The 18,016-nt window shown below is 42.6% G+C and overlaps 1 protein-coding gene across 2 annotated transcripts in view; it reads right to left on the bottom strand.

The window, feature by feature from the left end:
- Positions 1-11,566: 11,566 nt before the first annotated feature.
- usp22 (ubiquitin specific peptidase 22) overlaps positions 11,567-18,016 on the bottom strand; it is a 72,461-nt gene continuing 66,011 nt past the window's right edge. The window contains exons 8-13 of one of the 2 annotated variants that reach the window (XM_017686008.2): positions 17,666-17,824; positions 15,969-16,095; positions 15,790-15,881; positions 15,201-15,263; positions 14,507-14,656; positions 11,567-14,122 (exon numbers count right to left, since the gene is read on the bottom strand). In XM_017686008.2, coding sequence (XP_017541497.1) covers positions 14,080-14,122; positions 14,507-14,656; positions 15,201-15,263; positions 15,790-15,881; positions 15,969-16,095; positions 17,666-17,824 — 634 coding nt within the window. In that variant the 3' untranslated portion in view covers positions 11,567-14,079. The remainder of the gene's footprint in view (positions 14,123-14,506; positions 14,657-15,200; positions 15,264-15,789; positions 15,882-15,968; positions 16,096-17,665; positions 17,825-18,016) is intronic. The other variant, XM_017686007.2, reaches the window with a different exon arrangement.

Below are 18,016 nucleotides of genomic sequence, written 5' to 3'. Positions count from 1 at the left end.
TTATATACCTTGCTAATTTATATGTGTATCTCTGGCTTAACGTTTAACTTCATTAACTGATGTTAGCTAACCTAGGTTTGAATATAATTTTAAGTGTTTGGCTATGTATATCCCAGTTAGCACCATATTATTTCATAGCTAAACTTTTCAAAGAATCCTTATTAACGTTAAACGTGTTTATTTCAAAGAGCAGTCGAAGATGGATACCCAAAAGCGTCGCTGAGTAAGGTCCACCACAGCTCTGGCTGAGCCTGAGGCTGAAACGAGAGCTGCAGCGGGAGCAAGTTCCACCGCCTCAGACCAGTCATTTGCTAAAACTAAAGGTTTGTGTGCTGAAAATAACAAAATTACTTTGCTCTCTGTCCCATTTATTAGTCTTTCTAGTAAATATCAGTTTAAAAAGTTATATTTATTAACACTGCAGTCCAGAAATGCCTTAACCAACAGCTTTTTAACTTTTGCCTTTAGTGCTATGGGCATTTCATTGAGCTTGGCACCATGTGTTAGCCTGGTTATCTCATGTTCTTATTTCTAATTTGTTGGTTGGCAGTGTCTTTTCACATTATTACCTACATTTACGAGTATTTTCCCCATGTCAGATTCTCCATCTGCAGTTCTGGAGCTGCAAAAAGTGAAGGCCCAGCTCCAGATTGAAAAGACAAAGTGTTCTTTTCTTGAAGAGAAGGTTAAAGAGCTTCAAGTTGATAAAGCCTTCCTTTTAAAATAAAAATAAATACAGTGATTCCATTTAGGAGACAAGTTGTGTGGATTTTATTTAAACAGTTCATTTACATTTAGTTTAAAGCACCAAACCCATTGTATTGTGTTTTTTATGCTAAATATTGAAACAAAAGATGGTACATGATAGGGTGCCAAGAGAGGAACTGTGGTACTGTGTGAGGAAGTCAGGTGTAGCTGAAAAGTATGTTAGGGTGGTGCAGGACATGTATGAGGATAGTGAGACAGTGGTGAGGTGTGCAGTTGGAGTGGCAAATGGTTTCAAGGTGAAGGTAGGGTTACATCAGGGATCAGCTTTGAGCCCCTTCTTGTTTGCAATGGTGATGGAATGTTTGACAGATGAGGTCAGGCAGGAGGCTCCATGGACCATGATGTTTGCAGATGACATTGTAATCTGTGGTGAAAGTAGAGAGCAGGTGGAAGAGAATCTGGAAAGGTGGAGGTTTGCACTGGAGAGGAGAGGAATGAAGGTCAGTAGAGACAAGACGGAATACATGTGTGTGAATGAGAGGGAGGCAGGTGGAAAGGTGAAGATGCAAGGAGTAGAGGTCGTAAAGGTGGATGACTTCAAATATCTTGGGTCAACCATCCAGAGCAATGGGTAGTGTAGAAAAGAGGTGAAGAAGAGGGTGCAGGCAGGATGGAGTGGGTGGAGACGGGTGTCAGGGCTGATGTGTGACAGAAGGATAGCAGTAAGAGTGAAAGGGAAGGTTTACAAGACAGTAGTGCGTCCTGCTATGATGTATGGTGTGGACACTGTGGCTCTGTCTAAAAGACAGGAGGCTGAGCTGGTGAAGATGAAGATGCTGAGATTTTTGTTGGGAGTGACAAGGCTGGACAAGATTGGAAATGAGCAGATCAGAGGGACAATGAAGGTGGAGCAGTTTGGAGATAAAGCCAGAGAGGCCAGGTTGAGATGGTTTGGACATGTGTTGAGAAGGAATAGTGGATATATTGGTCAAAGATTGTTGGAGATGGAGCTGCCGGGTAGAAGGAGAAGAGGTAGACCTCATATAAGGTTTATGGATGTAGTGAAGGTGGACATGGAGATGGTTGGTGTGAAAGTAGAGGAGGCAGTGGATAGGGCAAGATGGAGGCAGATGATCAGAGAAGGGAGCAGCCGAAAGAAGAAGAAGATTGAAACTAAAGATGGGTTACAGTAGGAATGTCCCGATAAATAGTTATTCAATATATAAAATATTCTGGCCTTAAACACTTGCCTTAAAGTCCTCCAATAATATTTTTAATTATTAAATCAAATAATATAGGGCCTGGGTTCAATTCCCCGGCCGGGTGACCAGGGTCCTCTCTGTGTGGAGTTTGCATGTTCTCCCCGTGTCTGCGTGGGTTTCCTCCGGGTTCTCCGGTTTCCTCCCACAGTCCAAAGACATGCAGTCAGGCCAATTGGACATGCTAAATTGCCCCTAGGTGTGAGTGTGTGAGTGTGTGAGTGACTGTCTGTGTCTGTCTGTCTGCCCTGCGATGGACTGGCGACCTGTCCAGGGTGTATCCTGCCTTCCGCCCGAAGACTGCTGGGATAGGCTCCAGCACACGCCCGCAACCCTGACGGAGAAGCGGCTTAGAAAATGGATGGATGGATGGATGGATGGAAATCAAATAATATTTTTTATTTTATTTCCTACTCAACAGATCACATTTATAATGCAGCATTATGACAGTGTTATATTTGACATTTATTTACTTTAATAACATTAACTTTTATATAAAAAGGTTCACCAATCTCAGCAATGGAAAGTTGTCATTACGTGCATTTTATCATCATATGGTCAAGTAAACTTATTCAATACAATACGCTTCTATCCAAAAAAGCTAATTTTGCCTTCTCCTTTGGAATCCATGGATGAAAGAGATATAATAATCAATATAGATCATATAGGGGATTAGAGTCATATTTGACTAGAGATTAGAGTCATATACACTCACTGGCCACTTTATTAGTTGTTGTTGTTTAATTGCTTGTTAACGCAAATAGCTAATCAGCCAATCACACGGCTGCAACTCAATGCATTTAGGTATGTAGAGGAGGTCAAGACAACTTACTGAAGTGCAGACCGAGCATCAGAATGGGGAAGAAAGGGCATTTAAGCGACTTTGAACGTGGCGTGGTTGTTGGTGCCAGACGGGCTGGTCTGAGTATTTCAGAAACTGCTGATCTACTGGGATTTTCACGCACAACCAGAAAGGCAACAGGAACTCAAATAACCAACCAGAATCTCTGAGGAACATTTCTAACACCTTGTTGAAAGTCTGTCATGAAGAATTAAGGCAGTTCTGAAGGCAAAAGTGGGTCCAACCTTTTACTAGCAAGGTGTACCTAGTAAAGTGGCCGGTGAGTGTAGTTGAAACAGATATGCATATGTTGTACAGTATAGTTTTCTGTATGTTTGTGCTTAGCTGTATGTATATTATACATGTATAACATTTTGTCCTTGACACAAAAAGTTCTAAAGTCATCTAAAGTTATTTTTTGTTGCTGTTTGCACAGACATCCACTGCTTTCAACAGATGAATGTAGTGTCAAACAGATACAGGTCATGTACACGTTTATATGTAGAAGGTTTAACAAAGTAATTAGCTAAACATACTATTTTACACACGAAATCTGCTAGACCTACTACATTAGCTAGCTAGCGGTTGTTAACAGCTGCAGCATTTGTTTTGCCTAGGGGAGGACTACAACTTGCATTGCACTGAAAGAAACATTCATGACAATAAATTGAAAAGTAGTTGCACACAAAAAAAAAAAAAATCTTACATCAACGCAATTTCTCTATTTTATTTTGCATGAAGTGGTACAGAATTACTTGGTACAAAACAGTTTTGCCCTTTGTAAAGTTACTGTTTTGGAAATGCATGTTTTTTCTTTCTTTTCTTTATCACAGAATAATAATAATAATGAATTAACACAACAATTATTCATTCTGTTATCTTGGTCTATGCTATAGCCATGTCTTCCAGCATAAAGATATCTTCTGACTCAGAGTCTGCTGGGTCCTTCAACTTTTCGCTGCCATCTGATGAAGAGGCTAAACCACGTGTGAAAAATGAGAAGTCATCCTATTACGACAACCACTGCTGAGTTTGAGTAGTTTGTCCATAATGTACATGGTGACATGCTTTAGATTTTATGTACAGCATTCTCTTTCATAGTATCTTACTGGCTACAAATTGGTGATGGCCATAAACTGGTGTTGTAAACTTATCAAACTAAGAAGATGATAAAAAGCCTAAATATTTGTGCATCAGTTTTCATGCAAACTAATATGTTTGGTAGCAGAATGACTTAAGATGGCTGATAAAATACAGGAAAGCCACCAATCCCCTTATAGCCTATAAGCTCATTTCCAATGCTATAATATTTAATATTTCAATAAGCATTTTCTTATTATGTTCTGAGGCAAAATAATTATTTTGGTTTGAGTTATTTGTCTACATTTCGAGCGACTATCCTGAACACATGTCAAACTCACAATGAATCTTTGCTTTAAAGGTGATCTTGGTATGAAGCATTTTATATATTCTTTTTTTAACAAATAAAGCAAATGTTAATAATATTCACAAAACATAACATCTTAACAAGCCAGTTAATTACCTTATTACCAAGTGTCACCATTTCAAGGCAGCTTCTCAGAGTTTGCACTTAAAGTCAGAAATCACATGAACAATAGCAGTCTAAATAGTTTGCATTAATACTCCAAATGTCAGCATTATTATTGAAAAGTATGACATTACAATTCTAGATTTATTTAAAGCAGCATTATGCAAGATCTGGTCATTTTTTGCCCCTTCAGTTGCAATGTGTAATTTACATTTACACCACTGTCATAAGTACACTTTGAGCTGTACACATACATGTGTAAAATTGTTACATAGTGTTGGTTTAATCATATATGAATATCTGCACTATTATTTCTGGGTTTTATTTTAAAAGCTGTATTGTGGGCTTAATGTTGTAATGCCTTCTTACAGACATGCAGATTGTACTTCTAGAAAAAAGTTTAATTACAAATTAAATCTTATTTATTTTTAATAGGTAACCATTAAGGTATTTCCTTTATATATTAACATAAGTTTATTTTGCAATGAAGACTATGACTGGTGTGATAAACCGATACAAGAAGGCCCTAAAGTATTACAAGCAGGCTGGATCAATGAAGAGAGCTTTTGACCGCCTGGGTGTGGACAGGAACACGATTGCCTCACCAGATGTTTTTGCCAGCCTTCTACCATGCAATGACAAACAAGAAAAGCTTGCTCAATTTGCAGATAGATGCCATTCTGCGCTCACTGCAGACATAAAAAAAAAAACTGAGATGAAAGGCAAAGGGGAGCTTCTACCAATTGTTTATTCACAGAAGTAAAAAATGTAGAAGCATGAGCTTGTAATTCTGCCTTTTCTGTTTTAGTTGCAGTATATTCATAAGGACTATTTCTTGTCTTCTTAAGCATAATGACCTTATTTTGGAAGACTGTTACACTGTGTCAAATTCCTAATACAGTTCAGAACTTGGCTTAACCAAACTACAACTAATATATTTTTTTTTTGCTGTGTCTCTTATAAATAAGGTTATAGCTCTCAATTTGCTGTTTTGTTTGTGCAAACTAACCAGTTATTATATCCAGTAAAAGGTACCAGTTGTGAGCTTGATGCTGCTGGTTTTATTTTTTTTTGTTGTTGTTGCAAAGGTCAGAAATATACAGGCAAAATGTATAAGGTGCATATATTTGTTTTCTAAGTCACATTGTGTGTATTTTGATGCCCATTGTAGTCGGTAATATGGATAAGGATTTGACTTGGAGCTGTATTTGTGACATTTATTTGTTTGATATAAACAAAGTTGTAGCATTCCATTTGTTGTCTTTTTTCTTTTTCATTTTAACATTATCTTCATTTTCACAGTCATCATGTCTAGTGAATTCTTCTTAATAAAGGTGTTATGAATGGAAAATGTGTTACCACTTTAGTTTGAGGGCCTTAAAATCATTCATAGAACAGATATGTAGTGTTCATAAATAGCCATCTGTCTTATAAACTCTACATCCTGTGGGAATCATACTTCATAACAGTGTTATAAATGAAGTAAATATCCATCACTTTAGTTTAAGGGCATCAAATTCCTTCATGAAGCATAAGCTTATTTCATAAAACATCCTATGTCATGTTGTGAGTACTGGCATAAGCTTATTTCATAAAACATCCTAGGTCATGTTGTGAGTACTGGCATAAGCTTATTTCATAAAACATCCTATGTCATGTTGTGAGTACTGGCATAAGCTCTTCATAAATATTCAAGTAGTGCTTTATAAATACATTATTCAGTGCTTATGAATGCGTTATGAAGCCCTTAGGTAGGTAGCCTTCAAATAAAGTGTTACCGTAAATCTAAATAAAAGTTGATTTTGAAGTTTGTTTGATGTTAAGTGCTGTCAGGTTTAACTGGTTATGTTAATGTGATGAATCATTAAAACCACTTACTGTTAACACTATTAACTAATTCAGTTAATAAAGTTTGACCCTTCGAAACCGTGCAGGCTGAACCCCAGAGTCAGCGCGCTGTGTCGATACATACGGCGCTCATTCAGATACAGCTTTTAAATGTCTTTTAAAGTGTATGATACATACAATACATAAGCTCATTGACTGTGTATATGATATATATGCACTTATCGACTGTACATACACATATATGATACATACGCTCATCGACTGTGTATATGATATGTACATATATATATATATCCATCCATCCATCCATCATCTTCCGCTTCTCCGGGGTTTGGGTCGCGGGGGCAGCATTCTGAACAATGAGGCCCAGACCTCCCTTTCCCCAGCCACTTCCACTAGCTCCCTGGGAGGGATTTCGAGGCGCTCCCAGGTCAGCTGGGCGATATAGTCACGCCAGCATGTCCTGGGTCTTCCCCGGGGTCTCCCCAAGGGAGGCATCCAGGAGGCATCCAAACAAGATGCCCGAACCACCTCAACTGGCTACTCTTGACGTGTAGAAGCAGCGGCTCTACTTTGAGTCCCTCCCGGGTGACCGAACTTCTCACCCTATCTCTAAGGGAGAGTCCAGACACCCTGCGGAGGAAACTCATTTCGGCCGCTTGTATTCGCGATCTCGTTCTTTCGGTCATTACCCAAAGCTCATGACCATAGGTGAGGGTGGGAACGTAGATCGAGCAGTAAATCGAGAGCCTTGCCTTATGGCTCAGCTCTTTCTTTACCACAACAGACCGGTAAAGAGCCCGCATCACTGCTGACCAGGCACCAATCCACCTGTCAATCTCCCGCTCCCTTGTACCATCACTCGTGAACAAGACCCCGAGATACTTGAACTCCACTTGAGGCAAGAGCCTATCCCCGACCCAGAGAGGGCTCTCCACCCTTTCCCGCGTGAGAACCATGGCCTCGGATTTGGAGGTACTGATCCTCATCCTGGCCGCTTCACACTCGGCTGCAAACCGATCCAGTGAAAGCTGAAGTTCACGGCCTGATGTCCCCAATAGGACCACATCATCTGCAAACAGCAGCGATGTGACCCTGAGGTCACCAAACCGGACACCCTCCAGCCCCTGACTGCGCCTAGAAATTCTATCCATAAAAATTATGAATAGAATCGATGACAAAGGGCAGCCCTGACGGAGTCCAACTCTCACTGGGAACAAGTCTGACTTACTGCTGGCCATGCGAACCAAACTCCTGCTTTGTTTGTACAGGGCCTGAATGGCTTGTAACAAAGAGCCATGTACCCCGTACTCCCGAAAGACCCTCCCACACAATACCCTGGGGAACACAGTCGAATGCCTTCTCCAAATCCACAAAGCACATGTGGACTGGTTGGGCAAACTCCCATGAACCCTCCAGAATCCTGCAGAGGGTAAAGAGTTGGTCCAGTGTTCCACGACCAGGGCGGAACCCGCACTGCTCCTCCTGAATCCGAGGTTCGACTATAAGCGGGACTCTCTTCTCCAGTACCCCTGCATAGACCTTACCAGGGAGGCTGAGGAGTGTGATTCCCCTGTAGTTGGAACACACCCTCCGGTCCCCCTTTTTAAAAAGAGGCACCACCACTCCAGTCTGCCAATCCAGTGGCACCACCCCCGATGTCCACGCAATGTTGAAAAGGCGTGTCAGCCAAGACAGCCCCACAACATCCAGTGCCTTGAGGAACTCTGGACGGATCTCATCCACCCCTGGAGCCCTGCCGCCAAGGAGCTTTTTAATTACCTTAGCGACTTCGGCCTCAGTAATGGACAAGCCTATTCCCGTGTCCCCAGACTCTGCCTCCTCACTGGAGAACGTGTTGGTGGGATTGAGAAGGTCCTCAAAGTATTCCTTCCACCACCCAATGACGTCTTCAGTCGAAGTCAGCAGCACACCATCTCCACTATATACAGTGCTAGTGGCACACTGCTTTCCCCTTCTGAGTCACCTGATGGTTTGCCAGAATCTTTTCGGAGCCGACTTCACTTTCCAAGGCCTCACCAAACTATTCCCACACCAGGGTGTTTGCCTTGGCAACGACTGAAGCCACAGATCGCTTGGCCTGTCGATACCTGCCAGCTGCCTCTGGTGTCCTACAGGCCAACCATGTCCGGTAGGACTCCTTCTTCAGCTTGACGGCATCTCTCACCTGGGGTGTCCACCACCGGGTTCGAGGATTACCGCCCCGGCAGGCACCAACTACCTTGCGACCACAGCTACAGTCAGCCGCTTCAACAATGGAGGAGCGGAACATGGCCCATTCTGAGTCAATGTCCCTCACCTCCGCCGATATCTGGTCAAAGTTCTGACGGAGGTGTGAGTTGAAGATCAATCTGACAGGTTCTTCTGCCAGACGTTCCCAGCAAATCCTCACTATACATTTGGGTTTGCCTGGTCTGACTGGTATCTTCCCCCACCACCTGATCCAACTCACCACCAGGTGGTGATCAGTTGACAGCTCAGCTCCTCTCTTTACCCGAGTGTCCAATACACATGGCCGCAAGTCCGATGACATGACTACAAAGTCAATCATTGAACTGCGGCCTAGGGTGTCCTGGTGCCATGTGCACTTATGGACATCCTTGTGTTCAAACATGGTGTTCGTTATGGACAAACTGTGGTTTGCACAGAAGTCCAAAAACTGAACACCACTTGGGTTCAGATCAGAGAGGCCATTCCTCCCAATCACACCCCTCCAGGTCTTAGTGTCGTTGCCCACGTGAGCGTTGAAGTCCCCCAGTAGGACAATCGAGTCTCCAGGAGGAGCACTTTCAAGCACCCCTCCCAAGGACTCTAGGAAGGCTGGGTACTCTGAACTGCTGTTCGGTGCATAAGCACAGACAACAGTCAGGACCCGTTCCCCAACCCGAAGGCGTAGGGAAGCTACCCACTCGTCCACCAGGGACCCCAACATACAGGCGCCGAGTCGAGGGGCTATGAGAAAGCCCACACCTGCCCGCCGCCTCTCACCATGGGCATCTCCAGAAAAGAAAAAAGTCCAGCCCCTCTCAAGGAGATTGGACCCAGAGCCCAAGCTGTGTGTTGAGGTGAGCCCGACTATATCTAGCCGGTATCTCTCAACCTCGCGCACCAACTCAGGCTCCTTCCCCGCCAGTGAGGTAACGTTCCAAGTTCCAAAAGCCAGTTTCAGCAACCGAGGATCAGAACGCCAAGGCCCACGCCTTCGGACACTGCCCGATCCACAATGCACCGAACCCCTACTACTGCCCCTCCCATCGGTGGTGGGTCGATGGGAGGGGGGACTCATGTAGCTCCTTCGGGCTGGGCCCGGCCGTGCTGGTGAGCCCCTCCCCCAGGCCTGGCTCCAGGGTGGGGCCCCGGTAACCCTGATCCGGGCAGGGTACACAAGTCCTGCTTGTTCTTGTCCTCATAGGGGTAATTATGGATCACACTTTGTCTGGCCTGTCACCTAGGACCAGTTTGCCATGGGAGACCCTACCAGGAGCTTTTGCTCCAGACAACATAGCTCCTAGGATCATTCAAGCACACAAACCTCTCCACCACAAGAAGGTGATGATCCATGGAGAGGTCAAACTGTCCACTTAGGAAGCAACACTGATTGACAATCAATTTCACATGGCAATTAGCAAGACACACTCAATAAAGGAGTGGTTCTGCAGGTGGGGACCACAGACCACTTCTCAGTGCCTATGCTTTCTGGCTGATGTTTTGGTCTCTTTTAAATGTTGGTGGTGCTTTCACACTCGTGGTAGCATGAGACGGACTCTACAACCCACACAAGTGGCTCAGGTAGTGCAGCTCATCCAGGATGGCACATCAATGCGAGCTGTGGCAAGAAGGTTTGTTGTGTCTGTGAGTGTAGTGTCCAGAGCCTGGAGGCGCTACCAGGAGACAGGCCAGTACACCAGGAGATGTGGCGGAGGCCGTAGGAGGGCAACAACCCAGCAGCAGGACCGCTACCTCCGCCTTTGTGCAAGGAGGAACAGGAGGAGCACTGCCAGAGCTGAAATGAACTCCAGCAGGCCACAAATGTGCATTTTTCTGCACAAACGGTTAGAAACCGACTCCATGAGGATGGTATGAGGGCCCGACGTCCACAGATGGGGGTTGTGCTCACAGCCCAACACCGTGCAGGACGCTTGGCATTTGCCAGAGAACAGGATTGGCAAATTCGCCACTGGCACCCTGTGCAGGTTCACACTGAGCACATGTGACAGACGTGACAGAGTCTGGAGACACGATCTGCTGCCTGCAACATCCTTCAGCATGACCAGTTTGGCAGTGGGTCAGTAATGGCGTGGGGTTGCATTTCTTTGGAGGGCTGCACAGCCCTCCATGTGCTCGCCAGAGGTATCCTGACTGCCTTTAGGTAGCGAGATGAGATCCTCAGACCCCTTGTGAGACCATATGCTGGTGCGGATGACCCTGGGTTCCTGCTAATGCAGGACAATGCTAGACTTCATTTGGCTGGAGTGTGTCAGCAGTTCCTGCAAGATGAAGGCATTAAAGCTATGGACTGACCCGCCCGTTCCCCAGACCTGAATCCGATTGAGCACATCTGGGACATCATGTCTCGCTCCATGCACCAACGCCATGTTGCGCCACAGACTGTCCAGGAGTTGGCGGATGCTTCAGTCCAGGTCTGGGAGGAGACCCCTCAGGAGACCATCCGCCACCTCATCAGGAGGACTCCAAATCCAGGCCTTCATTGGTTAATACATTTGATTTCCATTGATGATTTTTGTGTGATTTTGTTGTCAGCACATTCAACTTTGTACAGAACAAAGTATTGAATAAGAATATTTAATTCATTCAGATCTAGGATGTGTTATTTGAATGTTCCCTTTTATTATTTTTTTTAAAATCTCCAGCCCAAGACTGCCCTATATACTACATATGCCCATCAACTGTGTAGGTGATATATAATATATATATCTACAGTATGTATACAGTATATACACGCTCATCGACTGTACGACATGTGATACATACGCTCATTGACTGTGTATATTATATACAATATTATATACATGCTCATCGACTGTCTATATGTATGATACATACGCTCATCGACTGTACACATAATATATATGATACATACGCTCATCGACTAATGTGGTCTAATGGTTCTCGATCAGAGTACCGTTATACTGACAGTGATAATGCAGTTAACAATATTTTAACGATATATATGATTATCTATGTTATATCCATTAAACTGTTTGTTCACAAACAATCTTCATTCCTAACAGATATGAATACATTACTTATATTAAAAATGATTCACAAAAAAATACCACTCAATATCGTCCAGCACTATACGGCACATACAGTCACAGTTTAGTGCTACATTATATTCCTTTACATTATATTCTATTACTTTGCTCTCTATTCTATTCTATTAAGGCAGTTCTGTATTTCCCATTAATATTTCATGTTAATATATTGGAGTCAGTGATGGCAAAAAACAAAGTTCTCCAAGGTATTTTTCCAATGAAACAGCACTAATTATGAATGTCTTTACAGTGAAACACGCAGCTGATCAGTGTTCAATACTGATGATGGTGAACGAGGCCGATGACAGAAATCTCTCACAAGAGCAGTGTTTTTTCCATTTTTCATTGATTTGTTTTACATACATACATATGATACATACGTACATACTATACATACATACATACATGATTAACATTTATAAAAACTCAGTCACCCCCCACCCCCCACGTCTTTTAGAATCCAGTTTAGACAGCATGCCAAGGTTAAGGTACTGATTCAGTACACACACACACACACACACACACACACACACACACACACACACACACACAGCGTCCGGGAGTAACACTGCTCAGTCCAGCCTCGTCTGTACACATTCTCCACCACTAACACATCACAAGACGCCTTCAACCACCAACACTTCACCAACAAACACTCAGGGGGGGGGGAAAAAAAAAAAAACATGATGAGAGATCCAACACAGCTGTGTTCCTAAAGTGGAAATCCATCAATTTTCTTAGAATTTCCCATAACTCAGTGAGTGAGGTGTAAACAGAGATTCAGAGCGGTTCGGTCTGAAATGGTTCAGATGTCTTTACAGTGGTGGTGATGGGAACCAGGCGTCACCATGACTACATTTTTAGATTTTACGTTTTATTTACCATCCAGAACCACCAGAACCTACATGAGTCTTCTGAGTTTACACACAGCTGCGCAAAAGTCAGAGAATTTCCAGTGAAAATGGCCATTAATTAAAATCATTAATTTTCCAGATGTTTGTGACTCTTTGACTGCGAAACACTAACAATAGTAAAACTAAACTAATAATAAAGAACAATGTTTGATAATGATTTACAATAATCAGAAAATGATAAACTTCATAGCTTCTAAGACTGAGCTTTGGAGGCATGTCTGCAGAATCTTTGAGGAGCTGAATGTGAGGCTCCTGAAAAGAGTGGAAGCTGGAATGAAGGTGAAGAGTGACTCACTGACCCACACAACGGAGAGTAGATTTAGCTGCTGAGGATTCTGTGGGGTTTTCTGTCAGTTCCGCGTTATCTAGTATGCCCTCCACGACCGACTACTTACAGGAGCTTCGTCCAAAAAAACATGAAGCTCCATCTCACCTTTACAGACTGGAGCAACATGTTTGGAGAAGATTGCTAACTCCTAATTCTGTTACTGCACTGCGCTGAGAATCAAGAGAGAGTAAAGACCCTCCAGCCCAACCAGACAGAAAAAGCAGGTATGAGCTCTTGGACGCCTGCTTACGGATGACTGTGGCATCATTCAGCTGCTTAGGAACAAAGGATTTGCAGTGCAGTCTGGTCCACATTCGGCTGCTGTTCATTCGAAATTACAAGTGCCCTCAACATCACTCTGGAATTGGACACTACAAGAAAAATGACAGACAAATATAATGGAGCCCTAAAACACAAACAGACGGTTTACATTTCACTGTCTGTGAGGGATCTTTTAGAGGTGGAGGTATAGTTCCTTTCACCACCACTCTGAACAAATTGTTTACATCTTAACCACTTAATTATGCAGAAACTTTGAAAATGTGGTGGAATTCCCCATTTGACAAAAAAACTGAGGACATTATTACAAGCATAACAAAGACAGGGATGTGTGGGATGTTTGTGAGGGTGGTGGGTTCGGGGCAAGCATCGTAAACAAGAGAATTCCATGACTTATAAAAATATATGTATATATACACATGATATATTTCCCTGCCCTAAAACAACAAAGGAAAAAAGAGATGGAGCGAGAGGAGACAGGAACAACCGCATGCCTCCTCTCTCATGCTCTGCCCATCCAAATGGAAAAGAAAGGAAAGGAAAGCATGTGCTGGACTCACAATTATACAGTATCTGAAAACTCATTCACAGATGATTCAAAACAACAATGATTTTCCACATTTAATACCAGAGTCTGCTTTTCGCCTGCATTCAGAGCCAAAATGCAAAATAAACTTCAAAATAAAGGAATAGCTTCCCTCATCGTTTGAGATTTGAAATGCTTGGTCATTCTGAGGTCAGGAGGAAAGGGATCAACGCTAAATGCCGGAGAACAAAACAAACGTGCAGAAAAAGCACGAAAATGCCGGCCAGCCGTCCGTCACTCTGCTCGTCTGTACGGAGAGGAAAAAAAACAGCTGAAGGAGTTTCGACGCTCCTTCTTTCGCCTTCTGTCAAGTAGATTCTGTTACTCAGTGCAGACGGATTCAGCCGTTTAGCTATAGGGGTTTTTATTCTTTGATTTGTTTGTGTTTTTTAAAGTAACGTTATGATATTTATTCATTTACTCCATTTCTCATGGCTGGACTTGTTCAGCTTCAAATCTGCTTCCACAAATTATTCGTACTCGAGGAACTGCTTATGGTAGAACAACAGGTACCTGCAAAAAACCAATAACATTTATCATCATAATAAAACAGTTACAACTCCAATTCTGTGTTTCTAATGAAGTGGCCAGTTAGTGAAAGTGCAAGGGAGGTGTTTCCAATAAATTGGCCAATGAGTGGAAGTATGTGGTGTTTCCAATAAAGTGGTCAGTGTGTGTGGAAATAGGTGTTTCCAAGACAGAGGTCAGTGAGTGGAAGTAGGTGCTTCCAATAAAGTGGCCAGTAAGAGGAAGCAGAAGGTAAAGTGGTTCAGTTTAAAATTCTTTAAATTGGTCCTTTGAGAGTTGTGGTTCTAAGTGTTGCTAATGAATGAAAGATGTTTTTACTGATCTGCAGTGACGCTGTAAGCTGTGAGTGCTAATCAGATGGTGACCCACCCTTCACTGTCCAGCACATCTTTAATGCTGGCTTTAGTGATGATGGCGTCATCACACTTAAACCATTGGTCCTTGTGCTGACGGATGAACGTGGTGTAGTGGCCGCTCTCCAGCGTGCCCTGATGGTTCACTACAGCAAACAGAGCGTATCTACAGAGAGAGAGAGAGAGAGAGTTACACACTTGCTCATCCTAGTGTGCAGACCACCCTGCACACTATACACAACAACAAGGAGCTACAGATAACGGCATCACAGCGAATGAACACAGTCACTATAACATTTATACACACTGCCCGACTGTGGAAATGATCTCTTCTTTAAGTTATATTAAAACAGCTGATATGTGACTCGACTGCAAACCAGTTTTCTTCATAAGATAAAATAATAAAAATTAAATACAAACTTAAAATAATAATAATAATAGTTTTATACAGAAATTTAAAAAGTTACAGCTAAGAGTATTAACTGAATAAACTGACAAAGATACAAATGGAGGAAGATGGAATTTTAATTAAAGCTTAAAAACAGAGATTCAGTATAAGTGTTTGTGTGCAGAGAAATCAGCTGTGGTGAGCAATTCAGCCTAAAGCGGAGTGAGTGCAGTTGTTCGGGTGACATCTGTGCCAGGGGTGTTTGTACCAGTGCGGAGGCTAAACTGCACAACTGCAGGTGAAACACAGAGGGGTCACTTACTTGTTATCATTGTTTAGTGAGTCTACAGGCTGCTGATACTGTCCGTTCATCCGACTCTCTTTACTGTGAACACACACACATATGCAGGCACACAGCATTGGTGTTCACCTCTCAGTTACACTGTACTCAACACACACATACACACTTTATAAACTTTATTTTAGCAATCAGCTAATTACATTAACAATCTCTCAGAGAGAGAGCGAGAGAGAGAGAGCGAGAGAGCGAGAGAGAGACAGACAGTCAGACAGACATAGAGAGAAAGAAAGAGAGACGGACAGACAGACACAGAGAGAGAGAGACATGAAAATATTTCAAATTCGCCTTGTTGGAAAAACCTTTGTATATTTATCTAAACCTTTATTAGTTTTCTCTTAAATTTCCTTTACACCTCAATTCCAAACTGCTATTCTACAGATTTCCATCAGAATAATTTTTCAATCAAATGAAATTGAGAGTTCTTAAACTCTGTAATGTTGTAAATGTTCCTTTTTTCTTGTTCCTTCCTGATGATGTTTTGGCAAAACTGTCAAAAGACTTCATATCTCAGGTAAGATCTTTGTCCGCACCGTCCATCCCGTTCACTCACCTGGACGCCATGAAGGGGGTCATGTCGAGCTCTAAGGGAAAGGACACGTAGGTGGTGATCTTTCTGCGGAGTTTGGCCGAATGCTCAAAGCGCTGGATTGCAGGAGATGGAGAGAGATGGGTTAGAACAGAGCCTCTAAACGGTGAAGAGAAAACTCCGGCAGGAAGATGCACTCTCACCTTAAGGTGGAAACAGGCCACAATGGGGAGCCTCTTCATCGTCAGCTGCTTGGTTGACTCCTGGTAACTATGGCAACCGCTGCATTTGATCTTGGCGCTGCTGCCTAAGTGCTCGGGTCGAGTAAATCTGCAGCGGAGGAGAGACGGTCAGCGCTGCAGACACACTGTGTTAACTAGGACCTCATCATTGCTGCAGATCAGGAGACATGCTCTGTAGGGATTTGAGTCCTGATAGGACTAGTTTTATATGAGGAGGGACTGATGTGATTATTACTGTCTGAATGTGTGAATGACTGTCACCTTCTACCTTCAACGAAACGAGCCATAAAAATAACTTCAGATTATATTAATCCTGTGCAAATTGACATGTCTGTAAAAATGCCATAATTTCCTGTGGAAAGTTTATAAATAGGTTAGATTTAATGGATAAAGTTGACTGATTGCTGTGATTTCCCAGCTAATGGAGATGCTAACAACGCACTGCATTCAGACAGAGAGGTAAATATTTAAAGTAAACAAAGTAACAGCTAAATCAAATGTTTTATTAAGTTATATTTAAATGAATGCATTTACTGTATACAGCGTGCATTGCCAATTATACTGCTCTGATTTCTGTCAGGACTGAATCACAGAACTGAATTTCAGATATAAACATGAGGGTTGATAAAAAATAGGGTTGATTACAAAATCTCTGAACATAAACCTTTTGACCAATATGTCGTTATACCACCCTGATTTGTTCATATGAACTGCTTTCTGCAGAAATCTGGGGGTTCAGCTCCTGCACAGACCCGTGGGAGAGTTACTCAACTAATTATCCACTAATTAATAAAACGAACATGCAGCATCACTGACAACAAACTCCACTACCGCTTTTCTTGTCTATCTACAGTCTGGCTGAAATATGGTTCCTCTGGTTGCCGTCGTCTTTTTTTTATTAATTCACATTTGAATGTTCCCTTTATTTGTTTGTCAAATATTTGATGTATTCTGATTGCAAAAAGAAAAACAAGAAGATAAATAGCTGAAGCATACATTTTCAAGTGCCCCTGAAAAGCACACACTGTTTAAACCAGATATTCTCAGCTCGGGGGTCTGGTGGTCTTCAAAAAAGGTACTGAGGTCTGTTCTGACATATCCTTGAGGAGTATTTATCAGTAAAATCTGCAGGCTGGTGTTTGAGATGATGAGATGAAGAGAGCAGGAGAGCTGAACACACGACTGCAGTGGCAGTGAATGTCTGCAAGTAGATACAGATCAGCCATGCAGCTAAACTACCTAATAAATATTATCTTACTGGCTGGTCAGAAAGGTCATCATTCCTCACATAAGAACACATTTCTTCCCATTAGTGTTATTCTGTTATTACTATATACGTGTATATGTACATACATGTTTATATTAATAAACATGTCGCCGTGTTCAGAACGACCATGCATCTATAAACCTTTCAAATCGTTAAAAATATTCCCATATAATTCGAATTAAAGCCAAAATAAACATTTGTTTTGTTAGTTTATGGTCAGCAGCGCTGTTGTCTTCCCTCCGTCTGGTAGCCATTGTTTGTGATAAAGTGGAGATTTTGGTGGGGGTTTTTTTTACACTCAATTTAACTTAGATGTTAAATTTTAATGTGAGAGCCCTAATGAAGGGCTGGATGCAGGGTGAGCTCTGAACAGTGGACGTGTGGTGAGCACCTGCGTAAGCAGTCTGTTAGCGTGGTCGCTCCAGTGGGGTGGCTCTCTCCATTCACCACGCCGCCGTCAGAGCCGGGGCTGAGTGGCCAGAACGGAGTGGAGGAACCGGGCAGGTCCAGACTGATGTCCCAAAACGGGTCTATTGTTGTGGAAACGCCGCTACAACAGCGACAAATCAACAACAAATAAAGAGTGAGGAGAGTTCTTATAGAGTTCAGCTGTACATGCAGAATATTACTGCAGTAAAAGGGACTGAGATGCAATCAGAGAGATTCAGAGCAGTTTGGTGTGAAATAGTTCAGACGTCTTTACAGTAGTGGTGATAGGAACCAGGCGTTGCCATGACTACAA

Source organism: Pygocentrus nattereri, chromosome 13 (genome assembly GCF_015220715.1).
Source record: "Pygocentrus nattereri isolate fPygNat1 chromosome 13, fPygNat1.pri, whole genome shotgun sequence".
Lineage (NCBI taxonomy): Eukaryota > Metazoa > Chordata > Actinopteri > Characiformes > Serrasalmidae > Pygocentrus > Pygocentrus nattereri.
Note: the sequence above shows the minus strand (reverse complement) of the source record. Positions and strands in the feature narration are given on the sequence as shown.